The sequence below is a fragment of the Haliaeetus leucocephalus genome, unplaced genomic scaffold (assembly GCF_000737465.1).
Source record: "Haliaeetus leucocephalus isolate CR32 unplaced genomic scaffold, Haliaeetus_leucocephalus-4.0 Scaffold284, whole genome shotgun sequence".
In the NCBI taxonomy this organism is placed as follows: Eukaryota; Metazoa; Chordata; class Aves; order Accipitriformes; family Accipitridae; genus Haliaeetus; species Haliaeetus leucocephalus.
This window is the reverse complement of record NW_010972720.1, coordinates 6,739,693-6,754,052: the sequence shown is the minus strand read 5'-3', so window position 1 is coordinate 6,754,052 and position 14,360 is coordinate 6,739,693. Positions and strand designations below refer to the sequence as shown.

At 39.8% G+C, this 14,360-nt stretch overlaps 1 protein-coding gene across 3 annotated transcripts in view; it reads right to left on the bottom strand.

Annotated features, from left to right (window-relative positions):
• The window catches only part of PRIMPOL (primase and polymerase (DNA-directed)), a 21,631-nt gene extending 7,391 nt beyond the window's left edge, over positions 1-14,240 (bottom strand). Inside the window, exons 1-6 of one of the 3 annotated variants that reach the window (XM_010570005.1) lie at positions 14,155-14,240; positions 13,359-13,706; positions 9,836-10,020; positions 8,655-8,746; positions 7,525-7,666; positions 5,892-6,039 (exon numbers count right to left, since the gene is read on the bottom strand). In XM_010570005.1, coding sequence (XP_010568307.1) covers positions 5,892-6,039; positions 7,525-7,666; positions 8,655-8,746; positions 9,836-10,015 — 562 coding nt within the window. In that variant the 5' untranslated portion in view covers positions 10,016-10,020; positions 13,359-13,706; positions 14,155-14,240. Of the gene's footprint in view, positions 1-5,891; positions 6,040-7,524; positions 7,667-8,654; positions 8,747-9,835; positions 10,021-12,176; positions 13,329-13,358; positions 13,707-14,154 lie in introns of those variants that run through there. The other 2 variants (XM_010570003.1, XM_010570006.1) reach the window with 2 other exon arrangements.
• Between the last annotated feature and the right edge of the window lie 120 nt (positions 14,241-14,360).

The window sequence follows — 14,360 nt, the reverse complement described above, 5'->3', positions numbered from 1 at the left end:
CTCATGGTTTATTCCCTTCTACACTTTAAAAAAGAAAATCTTTATCTTTTGACCAGCTGTGGCGGGTTGACCCTGGCTGAACGCCAGGTGCCCACCAAAGCCATTCTATCACTTCCCCCTCCTCAGCTGGACAGGGGAGAGAAAATATAACAAAGGGCTTGTGGGTCAAGATAAGGACAGGAGAGATCACTCACCAATTACCATCATGGGCAAAACAGACTCAAATTGGGGAAAATTAACTCAATTTATTACAAATCAACCAGAGTAAGGTAATGAGAAATAAACCCAAATCTCAGAACACCTTCCCTCCACCCCTCCCTTCTTCCCGGGCACAACTTCACTCCCGGATTTCTCCACCAAGTCCCCCCCAGCGGCACAGGGGGATGGGGATGGGGTTTACGGTCAGTTCATCACACGTTATTTCTGCTGCTTCATCCTCCTCAGGGGGAGGACTCATCACACTCTTCCCCTGCTCCAGCGTGGGGTCCCTCCCACAGGAGACAGTCCTCCACAAACTTCTCCAACGTGGGTCTTTCCCATGGGCTGCAGTTCTTCATGAACTGCTCCAGTGTGGGTCCCTTCCATGGGCTGCAGTCCTTCAGGCACAGACTGCTCCAGTGTGGGTCCCTCACGGGGTCACAAGTCCTGCCAGAAAACCTGCTCCGTGGGCTCCTCTCTCCATGGGGCCACAGGTCCTGCCAGGAGCCTGCTCCAGCGTGGGCTTCCCATGGGGTCTCAGCCTCCTTCAGGTACCCACCTGTTCTGACGTGGAGTCCTCCATGGGCTGCAGGAGGATATCTGCTCCACCGTGGACCTCCCTGGCTGCAGGGGGACAGCCTGCCTCACCATGGTCTTCACCACGGGCTGCAGGGGAATCTTCGCTCCGGCGCCTGGAGCATCTCCTCCCCCTCCTTCTTCACTGACCTTGGTGTCCGCAGGGTTGTTTCTCTTACATGTTCTCACTTCTCCAGCTGCCGTTTCTGTCTGTCCAGCAACTTTTTTTTCCTTCTTAAAAATGTTACCACTATCGCTGATTGGCTCAGCCTTGGCCGGCGGCGGGTCCGTCTTAGAGCCGGCTGGTATGGACTCTCTCTAGAACACAGGGGAAGCTTCCAGCAACTTTTTACAGAAGCCACCCCTGTAACCGCCCCCGCGACCAAAACCTTGCCACACAAAGCCAATACACCAGCCCAGTGTACAAAATGGTTTAAATACCAGAAAATAAACAGTTGTGCCTATATTAATTGTATCATACAGCCACAATTTCCCCTTTGCAATTTTACTATTGAACAGAGAACTGACAAGTGAGATGGCTTGGCAGTCATCTCATTAGAAATAAAGACAACATAACAAAACCAAAATGCATACGCTGTCACTACAATTTCCCAAACTAAACTCAAAGTCCCAGATAAAAGTGCAAAATTGAAATAAATGTCTTTGGTATCTTTCAAAAGAATTTCTCCTGCCCATCACAACACCTGTACCATTGCAGTTACTCAAGCCTCTGACAGACAAGATCTCAAGCTGCTCCCATGCTTGGAGCACAAATGATCTTGACTTAATAATTAACATGAGGAAGACTTTTGCTTGGAAATTTCTGTGAAGCTGAATTTTCCACTAGAATATCAGAAACTTACTGAACAAGTTCAGTTTGGGCCTTCATGCTAGCTTAGCAGGAACATTTCTGCATATGAACTAGGCTGTTAATAGTAACATCTATTCAAATGCTTAATGTAGGACCACTTTGTTAATGACAGTGATATCAAAAAATAAGTAGTCAAGGTCCTTTATAAAATGTAGTTTGATTTAATATTTCAAGTACCACTTAGTGAAACACTCTTCAATACCTGAATAAAGCATTCCTATAGCTTTGCTATTACACAACTTATTTTTTTATCCAGTCATAGGTAGTTTTTAATCATTTAGCTGAATATTTTTGCAGTAGTTAATGACAGCAATAAACAAGCTCAGATTTAGGATTCTGAAGAGCTTGTGATTGTCCCTCTCTATTGCTTTCCCTAATTTCACTTTCAGAATGATTAAAAAGGTTTACTTACAGCTTCACAGTGTGTAAGAGTTTGACCAGGGCTTACTCAAACAACAAATTACTTTTACAAAAGTATTTTGTAATGACTTTTCAAACTCCCAATATTCTAATTCAACTCCCATTGTACCTCCAGGCTATGCTAGGTGGTAACCAAAGACAGACAAATAAAAACCAAATTACTTGCAGGGAGAAAGAAGAGAAGAGAATAAATACAGATGTGGAAGAAAAAATATGAAGTGGAAGGAATACTGGCAAGGAGAATTCTGCAGTTGTTGGATGAAGCTTCAGTGGGGAACCTGAAAGAGTATGAAATACAGTCCTCCTATGCTACATATCAGCAGAATGACCCAGTGTATCAAGCACCAATATCACCATCCTCATAATTCATTATAGGACTACCAAGGCACACAAATGATTCATAGTCATAGACAGCATTTCAACCCTGCGTATTCAAATATGCATACAGAATTTCTTAGGTTTATAACAATATTTACTCAGGTCTTCAGTTCAGGTAGAAAATGTACCTGTTTCAGAACCGAAGTTTATTTCAACTACCATAAAAATTAATGTATTTTTAAAAGTCCTGCTTGACCACTTCCTTTTTTGTGTGTGTAATTAAGTTACAAGCACTCTGGTGTCAGAATAGCAAGGGTTCTGTCAGTGAAAAGATTATTTGGGGAGTTAGTTCTTTATCATTCACAAACACCTTTGTTTTCTCTCTTCCCATTTCTTCTAACTGGTCGGATGTGGGAACCAAACCCTGCATTTCACACTTTTGATTCTTGACTGTATTTTGTATTTTTATATTTGGGATTTGTCAGCTGTGTAGATCAATATAAATTCATCAATGTCCACAGCTTTCCTGTAGACCTACACGATATCCTGTGCTTTCTTACATGAGCTATGAACTCAGACCCTGTGTTTTAATTCTAAACAGTAACTAATTCCAAATATTATATACTAAATGTTTTTACTCATACTTAATTTTAAGTCCATGCACTTTGTGCATGACTCCCTGACATAAAATGCTTATGAAACAATATCATCCAAGATGTGATAGTTCATATCCTAGTTTATCCAAGATAAATACCACTAACTCATATTAAGGTATTTTTTATTAGACAGAACACCACAATGATGAACTCACAAAAAAAAGACAACACTTGAAGGTGTCAGAAAAATATATTAACCCTTTTAAGTTTAATATTGGACAAAATCTTTCCATCATCTCAAAGAATATATGTATTTTCATATAGATTGTGTGAAATTACTTTATGAAGTTATCTGCATTTTTAGTTATTTACTACAGCAGAGTATTTTGCAGAAAGTACAAAGCTAATACACTTTAAACCAGGTTTGTCACGCAAGTTACTAAAATGCATTAATGAAAAGTCTAGAGTGTAATATTATTGGTAACATGCATGAATTTAACACTCACATTTACATATCTCAATTAAAAAAAACAAATCTATTTTTACCGTGACTTCAACATCTTGCTGAAAAGGCAAAGGCAGAACATGAATACACAATCTCTACATATATTTTAACTCTGACAGTAAACATGTCAAATTCACTTCACAGTGGAGACACAGAACACTTAACTAATGGGATAGATTAAACAGTTCAAGCTTCTACTGAAAGAACTGACTAATGTAATTTAGTTACCAAGATCACAGGCTAAAATTGCTGTCATACCAAATTATTTACCATCCATATAGTACTTAAGAGTTTTATAGTGGCAGAGGAGCATACTTTTGAACCAAAAATTGCAGTAAGTCTTTGGGGTTTGTAGTTGTTACCAGCATCACATAAGAAATAACTGGCTACGTCACGCTTGGGGCTGGCAGCCAGTATTATAAGCATTTGCTTATAACTTTGACAATCTGCTTAGCTTGCCATGTGAGCTACTCCTCAAAAGGTTTAGGGACACAGATTCCACTGCTCCTAAGAATGATAAATAGTTTTTTTATGTTAAAAAAAGCTGGAAAAAAAAATGGTTCTGAGAAATCCTATGGCCTTTGTGTTGGAGTAAGGATCTGAATTTTGGCTTGAAGTGATGCTTCGGCCATGGACCACATGCGTATATTAAAAATATTTGGGGAAAAAAAAATTTGTACATGCATGCACACCTACAAGATCCAGCCTCTCCTTACAGTTTGGTCTACTCCAGCTATTCATGCTGACAAGACCGTTCATAGACGATTCCTCAGAGCAACACAAAACACATGTCAACCCTACACAACTTTGATCCAACAGCACATGTGCTCTCCCCATGAAATAAGTAAACAATTCAAAGGGAAAACAAGATTTTTTCTAATGCTGTACTGGGCTAGAAAGAAGCCCAGCACTGTGTCATTAATGATAGCATCACTGTGCTGTCATTAAGTACTAAAAGCAAAGAGCCCATCTTTCCTGTGTTCTCTACAATCCCCTGCTAGGACATACAGAGTGCACAGTAAGAAGCTACTTAAAAAGCACAGGAGGTATAAAAAAAGAAGAAATACAGTATAAGCTTTACTCAAGACTGGAACAAGGGAATGTGCAGAGCCAGTAAAAGAGGTAAGGGTGAGAAAGGAAAACAAAGACTGGGCATGAAGACAGACTGTGACCAAGCAGACAGCAGAATAAAAGCGGGACTTGAGTGGGACCAAAATCATGAACGCAACATCCTCAATTCTTCCTATTCTACTGCCAGTGGAAACACAGTAACAAAGCACATATTTTCTTGTAATCCTGCTGCTGTTGTCACAGTTCCTCCTGAACAGAAACAGCAGAGCTAAACGTCACAAATCTAAATTTCATGCCTTCTAATAACCCATGAGATTATTACTATGCCACTATATAACGGCATTTCTGCTTCCTCTTTCTCACCCTATTTGTTTGTTTGAAACAAACACAATAAGGAATAAAGGTTACAAAATCAAACACTCAAATATTAAGAAATGACAAAACCAAGGCTGCAGGTGCAATGTTAAATAACCCAATGTTCTGCATTTGTAGGTTGATACAGATTTTAATTCCACCACTGGACAAGCTGTTTTCCATCAGTTCCTGCTTCAGTCAGGCAAAACTCAGCTGATACTCTACTGCGCCCTCATTGTTCAATGTATGTCTATAAGCCTGCTTTACTGCACACCATACAGAATATATATACAAGAAGAAGAAATTATGATTTTCAACATTAACCTTTCTTAACGCTCACTGCTAGCACCTCAGTGCTTCACAAACAGTATTTTAAAAGTATGTTCAAAATACTTCTGTGAAGTGAGGAGGTATTATTATACTTATTTTAAAAATGGAGTCAAGGCAAGCCTGAACTGGCAATTCTTTGTGTTGGAGTTGCCATAACCCATGAAATCCCAACTTACATCAACAACTAAAATTTCATTCTTAATTATGTTTATGCACAGGTGGCTTGAAACCAGCTTTGTCCTGCCTTTCTGACCCAGTGCTGAGCACAAACCAACTGTATTTAGAGCCAATAATTGTAGCTTTTATTGTTAAGACTGACATTAATCTGAAAATTAGGGAGTCATAGTCATACTACAAAACAATTTTCAAGCCAAAAGCCAGGCTTGCCAGTAGTTCCAAAAATAAACATAAAGGCACAAAAGAAGTTACATTTTTGCACACACAAATGCTAATTCTAGAAAAAGGAAGTAGAAGATGAGCTGAGAAATAATGAGGCTTAATGAAACAGAAATAGGTAGTAATTTCTGCTGGGAATACATATTTGTTTCCACATATAATTCCATTAAAATAAATATTGAAATGTGAGATGGCACTGTACAAACTCAAAACCTCACCTTTTATCTCTAGGTGTAAGAGAAAAGAACACACTTACCAACATGAATATTATCCTTAAATACAGTCTTCTGGGGTAGAAATATTAAGTGTCGACTAAATTTTTCATCAGTACTGGAATCTAAATTCAAGACATCTTTGGCTGAACAATTTACATCATAAAGTTCTTTTAATTTTTGGCTGACAAGCTGAAATTATAAACATTACATTAATTAGGCTATTTCCTTCAGCATTTTAAATAGTGTTATCTATAAAACCTAACACAAATGCAGATTCTACATCTTTTTTTCAAGGTTTTTTTTCCTTATTTTGAGCATACAATTAATTTAATTTAAACTGACTCATAACATAGCAAATTGTAACCAAATTTGACATAGACTGTATTTCCTGAAATAAGCAAGTCACTGAATATACTAACAGTGACAACCTGAGCAGATTTTCAGTATTTCATGTCAAAGTCTAATTCAGTGGGTTTATATTCTGTTTTTTTCCACCACAAAGCAGTTCACACCCACAGTGACAAAGTTTGTAATGGAGGCTTACCTAGAATGGAAGTTAGAGGCTATCATGATGCAAAGGGTTGGTACTCTAATTCACTGCTATGATTTAGGTAATTCATTGGTGTGACCCAATAAACACCAACTAAGCAGAAAACATAAGATGTCTGGCTCTAAAATAGCTCTAAAAACCTTCTATAAGCTAAGCTTGTGATTAGTCATGTTTAGGACTGGGACTCAGAACCTAAGGGTCTAGAAGCTTAGGGTTTAAGCATCTCAGATCCCCCACCAAGCAAATCCAAAGTTCTCTTCTTAACCTGAGGAATCTCTAGATTTCAGAATTGATCCACAATGGAGTAAACCCCTCTGGATTCTGTACCAGTTAAGGCTTCTTTACAAAGGAATTACCTCAATCATCTTTTTCTTCCTTTCCTTTCTAGCTTGGGACACATAAGCATCAGAAGTCTCACAAATAAATAGCCACTCACAGAGAGGTTTTATTGGAACAGAAAATACTCTTCTAAAAACCTGCTTTATTTTCCACCTCTGTCACATTGAATTTGCAGTGGAGCTCAATTCCCAACCAAATTTGCAATAAAATGGAAATTTGCACTATTTAATAAAATTGATCATTAGCAAAGATATTTGACTTTAGGTACCAAATTGGCAAGGGCGGTCACCTGATGTTCTCTACATCATCAGTTAACTCAACTATAATGAACTGCCATCTCAAGACACCTAAAATCAGGAGGGATTTATCTAAGCCTTGATACATGACTGCACCAGCTAGCAAAGGAAATGAACTGAGGAATATCTGAATGGAACTTTTATTGATGCTACTCTGAAGAATACCTAAACATTTCTTCAGTTTTACAGCTTTGAAGTGGCAGAGCACATAAAACAACCTGCAAAACCAAACTTGCCATATCAGTAAACATACAGTGAATACAAGCATTCCAACAACCATTGTTCTCTATTTTTTCCTTTCATTTAAAGGAGAGAACCTTTGCTTTAACTAAAACAGTATTTTTTACTCCATTAAAAATAACCACTAGGTCTACAATTCTTTTTCATTTTACTACAGAATAATCAAGAAAAAGTAGTAAATACTTTGGTTTCATATTAATAAAAATTTGTTGTTGTTTTAATCTACAACATGACTTTGCTCCAGTTTACCTCAATTAACTTTGCAACCATACTCTTGCCATCTGCACCAGGATTTGCTGGTTTGTAGAACTCCAAATCAAAATAAAGTTTGCAAGCATCTTTTTCAGGAATTACTTCATAGCAATGCATAAGACTTGTTTTATGACCTTTACTAAGGAAAAAGAAAAACAAATCACAACCTCTCATGATAAACATTATACATACTTATCAGTTGGAAACAAGGATCCCGTAAGTCCTAAATATTCTTTTATTTTTCAATCAACCACCCGTATTAAAAAAAGTAGCAGCCCTATAATGCTTTGAAAAATTTGTAACTAACTTTAGCATCAAGTATCAATAAAGATATTTGTCTGGCCTCAAATTTAAGTTTTTAAAGTATTCTCCTCCCCTTGCCCAAGTCTTACAGTACATACTGTCAACAGAAATGCTGTTGAAATTTTAAGGAATGATGGAAGGTACAGTAAAAAAATTAATAAGTTACCAGTCATATGTCTTAAGCACTAAAAATGAGATTACAGACTTTTATCCAACTAAATTAAAAATAGATCTCATTTTCAAATTAAGAAAAAAAATCAAGCTTACTTTTCATATAAAAATTGACTCTTAGATTTCCTTCACTTCATAACCAAATGTTTTATTGTAAAACAAAAAATTGGGAAAAAAAGTTCAGTGCATAATCAAATTGTCAATACTTGAAACTACATCACGCAAATACAAAACTATAAAGTGGTAACCGGACATTTATATTAATACCTATTTAAACTGATATATGACTCATCATAGAAATATGTTTGTGTCACATGTCGATATGATCCCCTGAGGAAAGCTGACAGCAAGAAGCAAATCTACTGCTATTAGATTTAAGTTCAGTAAACAGGGTCCTTAATTCACAGGAAATAATGGCAGTTCGCAACTCAGAAGAAAGTTGAAACGTGCTATAGAATAGATTGGTTTGTTCTTATGAAGATTATCCCCACGGCCAAGATCAAACATCAGGCAACCCATTACAGCTCTGTGCTAGTCAGAGCAACAGATAGCTACTGGGGATATCTATCCAGTAATAGTGATTACTAGATAATAGTATATCCAGTATACTACAATCTTATGGTAACATATAGGGTACCTTTTCAAATACTCACGTGTAATAAAACCAAAGCTCTTTATATGTTGTCACAAGGTAAAACCTTTGTCCACTTTGTGTGTTCTTTTCCAAGGCAAATACATGAACATCCTTTTTAAATAAAAACATTTAAGTTTTCTTAGTCGAAGAACCAGTTAAAGTCTTCAGAAGTTCCTATTTGACATCAATTTCTTTGGTCAAAGGTTAGTAAATACTAGAAAACTGTAAGTAGATCACTTATCCTTTTTCAAGCTAAGTAGCATCTGTTTTTAATTAAGAACATCATTCTGATTTCCGTTACATGCATAAAAATTTGAAGCTTTTTTCTTTGCTGTGCAAAGAAACTGTTTTGTAAACTGTTCTCTCTGTAAAGCCTTCTCTTTTCTGATCAGTGGCAAGTCCATCTAACAGGAGGAGGAACAATATCCTGAAAGGAAAAGCCTCATGGACATGATAGCAGCATATGGCTTTACAGCAAATACTCTTTAGACTCTACACTATTTAAATCAAAAAATGGAAATCTGAAGAGAAAACACAAAAACCCCTACTGCCAAGCCAGTGAGAGTGCGTTTTGGAAAACAGATTGTCAGGATTACTTAAACACTTAAAATGGCATGGGGAAGAACCCAATACTTTCTTCAAAAGCAGCAATCAATTTGAAGACTATTAAACTGAAAACAGATACATTTTGCATAACGTTTATTTGGCTCATCACTTCTTATCATCATAACTTGTTACTCTGATGCCATTGGAGAGTTGTATTGTTTTTATTTTGTCTCTGTCTCCAGTTTCTCTCTTTTTCTTCCTCAGTTTTTTCCTTCTCTCTCTTCCTCCTCAACTCTCACTACCTCCCCATTCTCCTGCCAACTCTGACAGCTTGTTCATCTTCAGAAGGAACAAATCTATCACTACAATGTTACCAAAAAGCACTTTTACTGTTAGAGGTTAACATCACATATCAATTCCTATGTTAGAACTAGTACTTCTTAGACCTACCTCCAGTGTAGCATGATCTCCTACAAAGACAAAAAAATTAAAAAACACTTGCTGTTTCAGGATTGCGAAGAAGGGGAAAAAAAAAGAAAGAAAAAAAAAGATCTTGCAATCCGATAAAGATTTTACTGTCAACCAAGCTTTTACATGAAGTTCAACCTTGAAAATACCTAAAGAGTAGAGACATTCACCTAACAAATAATTTACCTCTTTGCAAGTTTTTACATAATCGAAAGCTTCAGCCTGCCGACAAAATATTTTCCAAACAGAGGATGGCAGAAAGGGTTTGGACAGTTTTGGTCTATAAACTGGAGGAAGAGGGTTTCTTTCATAGTGAGATGCTAGTTCTTCCACTTTCTTCAGTCTTTCTTCCCACTTTCTCTTCATTTGTCCTGAAGCAATTACAAGTAGCCAAATCAGTATCAAGTTCTGTTTGTGACTCAATTTTAATACGTGCTGTACTCATCACTGCTTTTGATTCCAGTTTTGTTGAGCATACTTTATTTATTAACTGAGAGTACCCAATATTCCAAATCAACACCTAACCTTACTATGATATTCATTTTAACATTAAATCTTTCCACACAGTTTTGGAAGTAAAAGATCTTTGTATTAATACTATCAAAGATAAACACAACAGAATAGACACAATAAGGGAAGGCCTAGGAAGTTTCACTTTTGTTTACAGAATGGTATTACATTCCTCCTCAAACTGTTGTAACTAGCCACACAACATTAGTAAGGAGTGAAAAAATACTATTATTTATGCTTTATGGTTGGAGAGACAAATGAGATCATTAATTTGTATGGGTAGTACTGCACTTGAGTTCCTGAGAAAAATTAAGATTTCAGTGACTCTAGCTCTGAGCTCTGTATCTCATAGTAAAAGAATTGAAATCCAAAATGAGGGCTCCATTGTCTACTGCCAACCTTTGGTATTGATCACTAATAATTTCACCTGCTTTAAAATCTCACGTACTTTCTTGCAAACAAAGATAGCAATCTTACCTCTTTTAGAGAAATAGCACATGATGCAGTAAGGCTTGCTATCTTGCAACCTTTAAACTTCTAGTTACATAAAGTAATCCAAATGCTACAAAGTAATGTAAAGCATAAACACACATTAACATAGGTATAATTATTTGTAAGTTTAATCAACTTTTTTCTGGGAAAATTCATTGCCCCTCTGAATACCTGTGAATTGGTAAAGAGCATTGCTAAGAAACTGTGAAACAGAGGAAGGGGGGCAAAAAGTAACAAAGATGAAGGTGCATCTTTTTGTTCCGCCTGGCATAACCATTTGGTTCTTGTAACAACCTCCCAATTGCAATAAAAGATAAAAATTAAACTGACTATACTTAAAAGTATTCAAACCTTTAACGAGCTGGATCCACAATGTGAGTTTAAGCATTTAAAAATTCCTGTGGGCCCCAAAGCCCAAATTTTAGATTCTCTGAATCCCCCTCCCAAGTTTTCCACAGTAAAGGTTCCTGGACACCTACATTTCTGCCTATGGTACACCTCGGCCTGCCTGTGTTTTGATAGTTTAGTGCCTATGACAAGCCTCATAACAGAATGTTTTTTCCTCTTACAGGGGTCTGTCATGGTTTAACCCCAGCCAGTAACTAAGCACCACACAGCTGCTCACTCACTTCCCCCCCCCACCCAGTGGGATGGGGGAGAGAACCGGAAGGAAAAAGGTAAAACTCGTGGGTTGAGATAAGAACGGTTTAATAGAACAGAAAGGAAGAAACTAATAATGATAACGATATTAAAATGACAATACCAATACATTGGAATATACAAAACAAGTGATGCACAGTGCAGTTGCTGACCACTTGCCGACTGATGCCCAGTTAGTTCCTGAGCAGCGATCCCCCCACACCCGCTGCCCCCAGTTTATATACTGGGCGTCACGTCACATGGTATGGAATATCCCTTTGGCCAGTTTGGGTCAGCTGCCCTGGCTGTGTCCCGTCCCAACTTCTAGTGCCCCTCCAGCCTTCTTGCTGGCTGGGCATGAGAAGCTGAAAAATCCTTGACTTAGTCTAAACACTACTTAGCAAAAACTGAAAACATCAGTGTGTTATCAACATTCTCCTTGTACTGAATCCAAGACATAACACTATACCAGCTATGAGAAAGAAAATTAACTCTATCCCAGCCGAAACCAGGACAGGGTCAAACGTATTATCTCTATAGACCTTGTCAGTCTCCCAAGCTGCGAATTTCCTCCACTGCCTTCCTTTTCATGCATGTAGTTTATTCTTTGGGAACGAAAAACGAAATTATAGACAGCAATCAGCATTTCTCAGAAGTGTTAGCAGAACCCTCAGTTTCATTTTGATGCTATTGGCTCTGCTGTAAATTAATTGGGTGCAAGAGACATTCCCTACATCAGCACTTTCCCACAAGGTGACCATTTAAAAGAAGGGAAGCAAAGGAGAATTCCCATAATTCTCTACTCATTTTAAACTTCTTAGTTAGATTTTTGCAGAAACACAGTCAGGAGGATATCTGAACCTGGGAGAAGGTTGATGACCCTTACCTGAAACTGAGATCTATCACTGCTCTTGCCGTCCAAACACTTGGATTCTCAGCAGTCCAACATGTCAGGTCTTTTCAAGGTTACTTCAGTTCCGTTATCAACTATACCTAATACAACACATCTATTTAGAGCACATACAATTTACCCTTATAGACTAGGTGTAACTACAGACTAGCCTTCTGAGTTTACTGGGAAATTCCCACTTCATCCTCCTCTCTTCTGTCCCACCAGAAGTAAGGGGAGTACTTATTTTTATTTTACTTGCCGGAAAGAAATTTTGTCACCAACACGTTTGGACTTCAGTGTTTTTGACTCAGCAGGATGATAGCATGAAGCCCCTGGGAATATGTATCTCCCAAGAGATGGCTTAAAGAACTTCTGTTTCATTTTCCCCTTTTGATGGAAGACTACTTTTTTCAGTGATGAGGGCAGTGGACATCTTGTATATTTATACCTTAGATGGCTGGGGAGTTCTGGGGGTTGGTTGGTTTTTTGGGGTTGTTTGTTTTTTTTTAAGAAGAAACGGACTTGTCATTTCTGAAATGGCAGTTTTCTCCCTCATGCTACAGGGGAAAGACAAACACAAATGCCTGATTTTATCGTGTATGTCCTTACATTTTAGTAAAAACAAGCACCCCCCCCCCATGCTCAAAAATCTGTAACAATTATGAGAGAACACACTACCCACACCTGCTGAGAAACGAAGCTTAGACATGCAAATCAACGGCTACGCAAAATAACATGATTACATTGGCTTCCTGGTCAGTGTGTATCATGCAACATAAGTTCTATGGCAGAATTCACGCTCCTCAACACTAATAAATGCATGAGATTTTCTCCCAGCTACTGATTCAGCCTTGGAAGAACATATTCAATAACTTTCTCCCTAGTGCTAAATTTCTTAACGTTAGTGAAAATTAGTTTAGTCATCCTTGTGCCGAGCTGAACTGTGGCATACTGACAAACACTACTCATCTTCCCTCAACAATAACAAGGAGCATGAAACTTTCATCTTGCGCTGCTAATAGGAGATGTGAGGAATTTTGTGCAAAATGCAGGCTATTAGACCTCGAAAAGTAGGCTAGTGCCTGTTGCGAGAAGCTGGAAAACTTAGTTTCTAATGTTAAACTTACTCCGACTCCTGCTACCGAAGGTCAGTGTAGAAATACGAGACTAACTGACCCGAAAGTTGACGACGAAGCTGAAACCAGCCCTCGGCTCCCGAGAGCTGTTGTGTAAGGCTGAACGGCAGGGCAGCAGGACGCTAGTAGGCAGGTATATTCGGACTACATTCGTCGCTGGTCTGCGCGACTTCCGAGCCTTCATCAGGCAGCGGTGGGAGATAAACCCGGCCTTAAGAGGAAGGTCCTGCTCTGATACAGTCCAGTACACCCGTGCTTACCTAGCTCGCTGAAATCTGAAAGATCGCCTCTCATTTGGTAATCATCCCCGCAAATTACGTAAGATGGCGACTATCTCTACACCCCACCGCTCTGACAGAAAGGTAAACTTTTTCAGCGCGCAGAGGAACTAAAAGAGAAGACAAAAACCAGCAGGGTTTGGGCTACCCGAAGTCAAACGCAACAGCCTGAAGGGCAGCCGTTAACCGGCCACAGCACTCAAACCCCCCTGAGGCTCGCGCGGCGCGGCGGTAACCGGGGCCTACCGGCAGCCGAAGGGCGCGGTGGCCTCTGTTTCCCCCGCGTGACAGAGCACGCCCGAGGGGCCCGGCCCGCTGCGGCAAGCCCCGCGCTAGGAAGACGGGGACCGGCGGGCGTAACGGCACCGCGGCGCCCGGAAGGCCGCGGGGAGAGGAGGGCAAGGCAAGGCGTCCACCCCGTGTGCCTCCTCGGCCGTGGCGCTCGGCTCGGCCTCACGCCGCCTCCCTCCCCTCCGGGGCGGGAGCCGCCTGCAGCACGGCGGGGAACGGCCTCGGGGGCTACGGGGAAGAAGGCAGTCCCCGCCGGCCCCGACTCACCGCCACGGCCCGCGCGCTGCCGCCGTTGGCGTTTGAACGACGTGCCGTCTGGACCTCGTGCCGTTGGGGCGGGCACCACCGCTCCGCGCGGGGAGGAGCCAGCGTGGGCCGCCGGGCGGCGCGTACGGCGGCGGTGCTCCCTCCGAGCCCAGCCCTGGGGAAGGCTGGTCGGAGCGCAGCGCCGGTGGAGCGGGCAGACGGCAGAG